Here is an 11,178-nt window from a genome sequence, read left to right as displayed (position 1 = left end):
GCTTAATTTGATGCAAAACCATGGAAAGAAGGCAATTAGCAATTTAAAACATTAGTCTAAATCTACTAAATTTGTGATGCATTTGTTACAGAGTTGGTCATAGCCTTTTCCCCATGTTTTTAGAGAAAATCGCACCAATTTGCTCACGGTTTAAGATAACAATACTGGTATCTGAAAGCAGCACAAGAAAAGTGATCTTAAGCAGAGTTTCAAATAGTTAAACTCATTTTCAAATAATTTTCTTGTTTCCTTTTCATAATTTCTTGCAATTAGCTGGCATCTCTTGCCAAGTTGCCCTTTTCTCTCCTGTTTTTTTTGTAAGAAATCAAACCTCTTTGCTTAGGTTTCACATATTTAAATGCTTATGAAAAATATGAATGCAGCACAAGTAAACTGAAATGGATCCATATTTTAGAGGGTTAAACATAACTCCAACCAACATATGTTTAACCTCAACCCTTACTCTGAGCTTATCGAATTTACAGTTCGTACTTTAACACTAAAACCAAGTTTGAAACCTAAAATCAATAGTTTAAATGACAAAAACTAAATACATACGCACTCATTTTTGCTTGTGAGGACATTTCATTGTTTTATATTCATTCCCTGGAGGCCAACTCTAATCTTACCTGTCTAACCTCAGCCCAAGCCTATTCTTAGTCCTAACCTGAATAGTTAACATGATGAAGACCAAATACACACACAATGGTTGATCTAATCACAAGGATGTGTTTCACTTACAACACACGGAAAGGTGCCAGGAGGTACAATGAACACCTTTATTGTCTATTTTGTAAAGAATCCAGTTACACAGCATTTAATCTCTCTCTCAATCTCTTTCTCACACACACACACACACACACACACACACACACACACACACACACACACACACACACATGCACACACACACACACACACAGAGCTCATTACACACACTCTACGTCTTCTTAGCTGGCAGTTCTACCAATTACATCTTTTGTTCCAACAAGTAAGTCTCCTGACATTTTACAAAACACACTTTTACATACAAAAACTGTCAACTCTTTATTGACGTTGAACACATTATAATAAGCAAATAAAACAGATTTAAAAAAAAACAACAACTTTGAAATGTCCCCTACTTGGCGTCGGTCAACCACCACCTCTCTCTCTGCTGGCTTTCACTTCATTTGTTCGTTCAGCCAGTTTCTCAGAGTCTCTAGGTTCCTCTGAATCCAGCGGACATTTTTCTGCAGGTTGTCCAGGGCAACCTGAGTAGCTCTCAGCTGAGATGCCTGCTCTTTGATAGACTCAAAGAACAACTGCACCTGCAGATCAAACAAACAGGTACAAAAACACAAAAGCATACAGGTGACAATCAGACAAAACAAAACAAAAATTCTTCTTCCAGTTTAAGTGTTTGAAATAAGGTTAGCACACAATTGTTACTTCTTAGGGTTTCATAGATATGTCTGTATAGGAAAGCACCACACCACTTTGCAACTAAAGACAATAAGAATTTGTGATTGAGGACAAATGCAGGTGCAAAACAGTTTAGGTTTCTCAGACACTGCCATCACTAATTAGAATCACTATCACTAATCTTATTGATATTACCAAAAGACCAAAAGCATGTTGAAATGTAATATATAGATTAGTTCAAGATATAAGAGCACGTTTACTTCAGTGAGTTCCTCTGGAGATGAAAACTGGCTCGTGGTGCCAATGATGATGTTTCTAATGCAAAAGGAGCCCAACTGGAACCTGCAGTGCAAAAAAAGACAGTAGAAAGAAAAGCCACAGATTAAAATCTCTTCCTACACATGCACACTGTTAGTTATAGCTGTAGCACAAACTACCCAATGTGTTGCTTGTGGTACAATCAGGTTATTATTAAATTAAAAACCTGTTCCACTTGTTATGAAATGGCATGGAAACAAAAAGGCAGCCATCTCACAACACCAGCTGGATGAGTACAAAGCACTTCTACAGAGGATATACTCGATAATATATTATTCTTACGTTTTAAAAAGGTATCAAAAGGAAAACTGCATTTCATAGCATCACAGTTTGACTTAATTGATATATATTGTCATCCACAATGTCTTCATTATGTTGCACTTACTTTTGAACCAGTGTGTCCCAGTTCTTTTTGACAAAGTTCCAAGCAAGGTGATGTCCCCGCGGGTTCCTGGCCACCATCAGGATGAGAGAAGACAGGTCCTGGGATCGAATCACCTTCCCGTCAAGACCCAACTCCAGCAGTCTGCAATGTAAACATACAATATAACCAATTCTATAACGCTACATTATCTGCCATCACTTGAACAGCCTTCTCTAAAAAGTTGTTTAACACATCCACAGACATAAAACAGATGTTGGCTGTACATTGTGATGCAGTACCCAATGTCTGCCACACGGTGGCAGCATTAGCTACATGTTAAATGAAAGCGTGAGAAGATACCTGAGTAGTTTGTTTGTGTCTTTGCTGCAGGTCAAGGCAAACAGGATTTTCTGTTTTTGTGCTGCAGACAGGGAGATGTTGTATGCATGCAAGAGTGAAGCCCAGCCGTGGTCATCCTGAGCTCCAACTGAAAACACCGTCTCTGCTACGTCAGTTGGCAAGCTAGAGTAAACACAAGTAGGGGTGTGTACAATAGAGACATGATGAAATATTAAATTATACGGTCCAGCCTGGCTAAAGGAAAAGTTGCTGTTTATGTGGATCAAATAAGCAATTGTTGACTGATAATGATGTGTGTTTAAATACACTTTAGACGGATATACTTGAGAGTCCCGTTGGACTGAAGCCAGTCTTTGAAGCGCTGACGTGCCCGCTCCAGACAGGGAGGGTCATCCAGGTGACAAGCCAGTGACAGGAGCTCTGACCTCAGCCGTCGCTCTGACACAGAGCCGCTGTCACTCCACGTCTGCTGGTCAATGACAGCACGGAAGAATCGCAGGATGTACATCTGCACACAAAGAAATAGCATCTCACATAAACTGCATTTCATACCAACACTGGCATAAACCTCATACTAAATGTGCACTCTTGTTTTCTTACCCCAAGGTTTCTGGTTATATCAAACTCATTCCTTTTCTCAATCATCCGGTAAAAGGCCTCCAGATAACCCAGTCCTTGCAGGAGAGGCACAGTGTGTTCTTCCAATCGCAGGTAACCAATCAGGTCTAAGGCTTTATTGAGCGGCAGATGACCTGCCCTTTAGAGATACACAAGAATATTTAAAAGGTTAGGTGTTATTTCAGGTGGGATAATCTCTGTCGTTTTGTGTAACAACAGAAAAAGTCACTGTCTGTCTTGCTGTCTCACACAAACACATAAAATATGCTTACGTGACCAACTGAAAGGCGTTGTGTATCAAGTGAGTCCTATCTTTGTAGCTCAGAGCAGTGTGGTTTTCCCTCAGTAGTTTTGCCATCTTGTCCCAACCACCATCCTCATAATGAACCACATAATAGCCCGTCATGTCAGTGTTTACTTTCACCCAGCTGACTTCCTCTCCTACATGAATGCTGTCTGATGAGACATAAATAGCAAAAAAAGGATAGAAAAGATTATAATAAGTGAATATATGCAATTCATTATACTTAGCGTATTCTCTCAGCCATGCTACCTGTTTGTGTTGTCATCAGGTGTCTGTGGATGGTGCTGGAAGCATCTGTCTTGTATGTCAGAGGGATGTGCCAAAGGAAACTAGGAAAAGAGAGTAGAATTTGAAAACTAGAACTAAAGCCTTGCGGTTGTATGCCTCCAAGAGCCAGTCAAGTTGCAGTTACAGTTTGCATCCGCGTCTGTCCAGACTCATATTTTAACTGTGACAGCAGACAATGTTTTAAATATGGATGGTGCGGCAAAGAAGCTAAAACGTGGATGCTTCACACACATCTTCAATCCAGCAGCACAAAAGATCTATATAATCAGCAGAGTTTCAAGGAGGACAACAAAGATTAGTGTCACCAATTCAGCATCTGATCAAATGTCTTCCCTTCTGTTCCTGCGATGTGATGTTGAATAATAGCCAGAAAAGTGTTTTTGCAGAACATTATGATGTCATAGTGAAGGCAAACTTTGACCTTTTGGATAAAAAATGTCAGCACCTCATAATTAAATCCCATATATTATTTGTGTTATATTTTGTAATAACTAATTCATCACTTAATCAAAGTCGACTTATGTGCAAAATTGAGGAAATTTCGTCAAGGTGTTCACAAGAATGAAAAGGATGGATGGAGGGATGAAAAAAGGTAATAATGGGTGTGAAACTTCAAGAGCAAAAACACATAGTACGAGCAGTAAGAGCAACATACAGTGTTAATAGAAGAGTACACTAAATACCAACTGTAGTTTAAAACATTGTACAAGGGCATGTGTGCATGCTTACCCCTGCTGCAGTGTGGGCCAGAGAGGGTCAGAAGGCAGCACTGTCCTCAGGAACCTGTCCTGTCTAAGCAGCAGACGGGGGCCCTTCCTAGTAACGGTTACCACGGGAATACCTTTCTGCAGAGTCCAAGTGTTCATCATGGCTGTCAGGTCCAGGTGTTCCCCTGCAAACAGGTACTGCAGGAGACGATACATGCAACCACACCACGTCACAAGGTCAAAAACAATCTCCAAACGATGAAAAATGTATTAGATTATAGCCATTAAGAGAGGTCAGTGCGTGTAAGTTTACATGTTTACTCACTGCATTCTTAGAGGCCTGACCGCTGCTGTAACAGTGTTTTCCAGAGATAAAGTCATCCTCAGAGCATGTCTGGAGTGAAACCAAAACAATGCAACTCACATGTACCTGACATCATATATCATTATGTTTTAAAATCTGGTATCTTTCTACCTTCTAAGGCAGCTGTTCAATTCAACTCCAATTGTATTCTGTATCATACAGAACAAATAACTTTGAGAGACTCTAAACTTGCTTGAGATTCTTAATCCATCACAATGGGCACCACGTCTGCTTTGATTTCTGTCAATGTTTTTTTATCGATGCATGGGACGGTGGAGTATTATTTTAAAATAACTTCAATTGCATTACTGACCAAAGATAACATCATTTTATTGTCTGCTTGTAAAAGCAAACATGATGCTCATTTTGATTAATTACCTACTTTATGGAGTTTTGAAGTCTCAGCAAAGTGATTTATGCACCAAAGTGAAACAATAACTGTCTCAGAGGAATAAAATCTAAAACATGACAGCATCCATTATGAAATGTTTAGTATACATGCAACATATACCAGAATTCTAATGGGCTAAAACTTAAACTAAAAATAATGTAATTTGTGTTTGTACATTGGCTAGGCTGTCCCACAGGTCCTGGTTGTGTGCGTTTCTGTAGCTGTATTTGCGGAGGTATCGTACTATCCCCCGCTGGAACACATCATCTGTCAGAAAGGTTCGCAGCATGTGAAGGACACATGCTCCCTGTTGGGAAACAGAAAGCTTTATTTAAATCAGTGGGCCATGACAAGTTACGCTACGTAAGTTGGTTTCAAAGCAGTTTAAATGTTGTTTGTCATAAATGTGAAAAAGGGTTGTTTTTCTTTTACAATATGAATATACTGTAGAAATTTGAACATGACCATGCCAATCAAAAGTGTACACATGTATGAGACTAAAAGCATACTTTGTCATAGGAGACTGTGTCAAACATCTGTTTGATCTGGGTGGGGTTCTCCGCTGGGCTGGATATTGGCCGAGAGGAGTTCAACGAGTCATGACCAACTGCTGCAAAACAGGTGTGCAGTAGATATTCCTCCTGCAGGATTGTGCAAAGAAAAGGATTAGCACCCTCCGCAAGGTTTAAAATTAATATATGACTGTTAATCAATTAAGCCAACTCTCAAATGAAACAAAGTACACACCACTTTGAGGTCGGGGTAGGTGGCCTCCACTGAAATGAACTCCATGTATCTGGCAAACCCTTCATTCAGCCAGATGTCGTTCCACCACTCCATCGTCACCAAGTTACCAAACCACTGGAGGCAAGAAACATTTTAAATTTCAGCACACTGTATTGACTATTTCATTATATGATATATGAGCATTTTAACAACTGAAGCCAAACAAATACTTAATTATGTATGTCATAAGAGTGCAGACACAATGGCTGTGTTTACATGCACACTAATATTCCATTAATACAATTATGACAACTTTCCAAATTTGATACAGGTCATGTAAACAGCATTTTTTGAATTAAGTATGTTTTGATTAAGACATATGGGACATGTTAATATTACTGTATTTGGGTTTGAGGAGCTTTCTTTGGACACGTATGCAGGAATATGCATCTTAATTGGGGTTTTTACCGCAATGTACGACAAATGGCCTCTTGTCTTTTCACAGTCGGCTCTGTGCTATGTCATGAAGACATTGTACAAAACCCCTAGTTTTTCATAATTGTTTTTTATTTTATTGAATAAGCACGGTCCTGAATGCATTTCATTATTTGTATGTTACATAATCATCGTTTCTTCAAGAAGTCAAATTTCACGACTTAATCCTGTTTGAGTTTCTCATCCACAAACACAATGCAGACATACACAGTTGTCCTCATGAGATATTGCATCCTAACCAACACAAATTTATACATATTTATATAGTATATATGGGTTTTTCACATATAAATGTGTATAAAAGGACAATGTCGGAAGACAGCAAGAAAGAGAAAAAAAAATGACAAGATATGAGAGCTCATTCGACTGAGCTCATATCTTGTCAAATTGTTGAAACATCACTCAGCAGCACCCAAAGACACTGTACAAAAAACAACTTGCCAAAAGTTTGCAAGGCTGAAGCAGAGATGCATGCCCAAAAGAAAAGCCCACATTTCTGGTTAAAGGGAGAAACACAACTTACATTTAATAAATATGAAAGACTTGATATCAACAGGTGCAAAGAAGCACTTTACTTTCCCATATTTTGATGTGATAAACATCATGTTAATCGGAGTACATTTATATGCACACCTGCATGTAAACAGGGATATTAGTGAAAATTTCATTTTAATTAACACGTAAACAGGAAGAAATACTGCCTTTTCAAAATAAGGGCAAAATGCATTTAAACGTAGTCACTGAGACACTAACCTGATGGGCGAGCTCATGGCCGATCACCATAGTGACCCAGAGCTGATCAGAAATGGAGGATGTGAGGGGATCAAAGAGAAGGCTGGTCTCTCTGTAGGTGGTCAGACCCCAGTTCTCCATCGCACCAGACTGGAAGTCTGGGATGGCTATCAGATCTGAGAGAGGGAAAACACAGGTCAGGGGACAGAGGGTGACAGGGCAAAAAAACGGAATAAAGACGGAGAATATGAGAAAAGAAGTCACAGAAAAACTTAACAAAGGCTACCTTGTTTGGGTAGAGGATAGTGAATGTTGAAATACTCCTCATAGAAGTCAAGCATTTTGACAGCAACCTCTAAGGCATAGTGGGTCTGCAGCCACTTCTCGGGGGCGGCATAGATGGACACCTACAGACACACAAGAGTGCATGAAAAAAATGTCCTTGAGAAAGAAATACTGTTAGCGAGAAATGATTACATTCAAATATTACCAGGGAGAACACACCTGTACCCCAGATGATGTTTTTGCAGTGACAAATTTGAAGTCACACACAACAAAAGCAACAAGGTACGTGCTCATCTTTACACTTGCATCAAACTGGTCCTCAAGCAGGCCGTCATTTAATTCAACCGTCTTGACCTGAAACAGACAAACAGTTTATTGTGGCCATTTTTCACACACAAGTCAACATGTGTGATAAATAGCGTACATGCAGCACTCACGACAGGCATGTTGGACAGTGAAATGTACTCTGCACTCCTCCTGATCCGCACAGAGAAGTTGGCTTTGAAGGTCGGCTCATCAAAACAAGGGAATGCCATCCGAGCACTCGTGGGCTCAAAGTGAGTTGAAGCTAAACTTCTGAAATAAGACAGGAGATACTTTTTGTATTGTATAGACAGTAGAGTGTAGTTTGATGCTCCCTGAATGTTTAGGATCATTTACTAAGCTTGCTGTGAAACAATCTATCAGTTCTCACCTGGTCTCTCCTTTGATGCTTCTGTAGGCGCTCTTATAGAAACCATAGAAACCGTCTGCAAGTTGTGCCCCAAACTCAATATACAGAAAGTACTTCTGCCCGTTGCTGAGCACCCTGGGAGAGAAAATGCCAATCTGCTCATGGGAAGGGTTATGAAGAACTGGGAGAACCTGGATCAGGAGGAGATGGAGAGATATTTAGTCTATTTTGGATAACAATGACAAATTATGTTTTCATAATAACTGCTCTGCAGTTAAAACTACCTGATCAGACAGATGTGTAAGGTCCTGGTCCAATATGGTTGCCTTGGAGATCTGCAGACCTTTGCTATGTAACACAACCCAGTTTGTGTTGTTCTGGACATCAATCTGGATCTGCACCGATCCAGTGAAACTGAGACTTGTGAGGTTGGGGTGCAGGAGGAGGTGGTAGTGAAGAGGAATAATGTACCTGATGTAAAGAAACACCTTTTTAGTCAGTGATTTAAAAGGCAGATGTCCAGAAATGTTCTTGTTAATTTCTTGGATGTGAGGCCTACCTTGGAAGGCGAAGACGGCTCCACGGGAAGGACAGATCATCAGAACCTAAATGAGACTGTTCTCCTGAGGGTTGAGGGGGGCTTGATGCTTGTTGTGAACTCTGGGTCAGCTGAGACCCAACCAGAGACACGTGGAATAGAGACAGCACTAATAGCCTTAATAAAAACATTGCAGAGGAAGTGTCCTTTAATCACTGTTAAAAAATAGAAAAAAGCCAACTGTGCGGCAGGCTGGCAGCTAGTATTGAACTTGGTCACATCCCAGACAAGAAGATTGATGAAGGACCACCTGATGTGAGTGTTGACTGCCTGTCAGAATGATTTATCCAGATGTCACGCTATGGCTGAAGAAAAAAACACTCTGGACATTTTTCTTGAACCTGAAAGACATGAGAGCGAAATTAGGAACACACCAAATACGTCTCTCAATGAAACAATTATATCACTGATCTTCCTGTGGGCTGGTATTTAGGAAGCTCCTAGAGTCCAAAAAGTGATATTTTTTATTTAGTGTGCACAAGAGAAATAATTGGTTCCCACAAGATAATAAGGGCCTCCCAAGCATTCAATCATTTGCAGTGGCCCACCAAAATCAAAACATTTACTGCCTCGCATTGATTTTATATTTGGAGCTGGACTGTTCACTGGGAGAAATATTGGAATATATATACCATTCAGTTCTGCATTACGCCACACTGTCTGAGCACAAAGCGCAAAGTAGGGGTTGATATTGGTTTCTCAGGGCCGATACCATTACCGACTGCTAGCAATTAATGAGACCAATAAGGGATATTATGAACTGATACATAAAATAAAACTGAAAATCTTTCTGTCATTATTTAGCATTTGGAATATAACAAACTCCAATCCAAAACTCAGTTTAAATGCCTTCAGCAAATGTTTAATCAAAATGGAAATGTTAAACATCAAATACAGCAAGTTCCCAGCAACTTTTGTTTATGAAGTCAAGTGAAAATTTAAATAATAAAAAAGAATAAATAAAAATTGCTCCTTAAGGTTTTATAAAGTAAAAGTTCCTCCCATGCTGACACTTTCTTAGTGGTTTTCTAATTTACTTTATCTGCAATCATCAAAATAAAACAAACAAAATGTCAAATATCAGCTCCAATGATTGGCCAGACCGATAACCTGTCGACCCCTAGTGGAGAGAACAAAGTCTACTCTGGGCACAGACAGAGCAGCAGGCAGGTGAAAGTCTTCCCACAAGATAATAATTTGTGTGCACAAGATAATGGAATAACTTGTGCACACAAAATACAAGTTATCTTACCTTTTAACAAGATTAAATAAAATATCAACATCAGGGACTTCAGGAGCTTTGTATGTAGTATCCAATAAAAAAAAAGTTCAAATTCACCATGTCTAATACCTTCCTACCCCCCTCAGCCAGTTTTATGGATGTGGTCATAGTTTCAAAGGTTTCTATCTTAACAATAAAACCTGGACACATCTTTACTACCACCGTTTAATTGTTATTCATACTTCCAAATAATTCATCAGTCACAAACTTATTGTACAGTTTTAAATATGGCAAACCACGTGGTAAATGAATTCTGTAGAGTAGTCAGTTCATTCAGGCAAAACTGAGCTTTAGTTCTGGGCTCAAAACACCTCAGCATAAAGGAGACCCAAACACGTGACAAACGCTCCACATTATTTTCCATGTGGACAAAACAAGATGAGGACACAGCTAAAAGTGTGAGGTGACAACAGCTGCAGGAGCAGAACTGCAGTTCAAATCAGGCTGCACAGACGGTCACTGGGCTGTATACCGTGCTGATTAAGGTAGATTATGATAGTTGCAACCGAAAGGTACATGTGGAAGACTAAGTTAAATTAAATTAAGAAATGCTCATTTTGTACCTGCTTTAGAGGTCACGTTTTATCAGAAACCAAACAGAAATTGTCAAAAAGGTTTACCTCGTTCATTTTAGCAGCATCATACTTCCTTCATGTTCCTGCTGTTGACTTTTAGTTTCACTTTTCCGTATGAGCTCCCGCCCACTGAGAGAGAGAGAAAGCGAGAGAAAGAAAGAGAGGGAGGGAGAGAGAGAGAAAGAGAGAGCAAAAATAATGTTATGTAGTGTCTTTTCCAGCTCATGTTAAAGCATAAAGAGTCTGATAATGGTGCACCATGATTAGAGTTATTGTGAATACAACAACAAACATGCAGTATGTCACACAGTGAGATACACAACAGTCCACACAGTAGTTTTTTTATCATTCGTGTGTGTGTGAGAGAGAGAGAGAGAGAGAGAGAGAGAGTGTGTGCAGGTGTACCCTACCAGGGTGTTGTGTCCTGTTCTGGGTGTGTTGATATGATCAGTTTCTCACCTCAGGTCTAACAGCCGTATGCAGGTGTGTCTCCAGTTGTTTAAATGACTCTTCACTGACTTTCTACTGTCCTGTCCTCAGCTGTTGTCCTCTTTATGAGTGCAGATAAAGTCCACACGATGTGTGTGTTAGAGCTCACACTGTCTTCTGTGTGTACTGTCTCCCTCTGTGTGTTTGTTTGAGTTTATGTGCGGTGTTGGGTTGGGGTGGGGGTGGATGGGGGTTGGGGTTTTGG

General features: G+C 39.8%; 1 protein-coding gene across 1 annotated transcript; it reads right to left on the bottom strand.

Annotated features, from left to right (window-relative positions):
* Positions 1-1,034: 1,034 nt before the first annotated feature.
* erap2 (endoplasmic reticulum aminopeptidase 2) lies at positions 1,035-11,105 on the bottom strand. The gene is given in 23 exon segments (XM_042488909.2): positions 1,035-1,167; positions 1,170-1,310; positions 1,665-1,746; positions 2,108-2,248; positions 2,447-2,608; positions 2,770-2,954; positions 3,047-3,203; positions 3,337-3,520; positions 3,618-3,697; positions 4,386-4,561; positions 4,689-4,757; positions 5,294-5,425; positions 5,628-5,759; positions 5,866-5,979; positions 7,093-7,247; positions 7,358-7,478; positions 7,576-7,710; positions 7,794-7,932; positions 8,051-8,220; positions 8,314-8,500; positions 8,589-8,968; positions 10,530-10,613; positions 10,944-11,105. Coding segments are annotated over 21 exon segments (2,865 nt in total). The 5' UTR covers positions 8,759-8,968; positions 10,530-10,613; positions 10,944-11,105; the 3' UTR covers positions 1,035-1,134.
* Positions 11,106-11,178: the final 73 nt, after the last annotated feature.

The sequence above is a fragment of the Plectropomus leopardus genome, chromosome 4 (assembly GCF_026936395.1).
Source record: "Plectropomus leopardus strain MGB_pleo_1.0 chromosome 4, ASM2693639v1, whole genome shotgun sequence".
Taxonomy (NCBI): Eukaryota; Metazoa; Chordata; class Actinopteri; order Perciformes; family Serranidae; genus Plectropomus; species Plectropomus leopardus.
The sequence above is the reverse complement of the archived record's forward strand: the minus strand, read 5'-3'. Positions and strand labels throughout refer to the sequence as shown.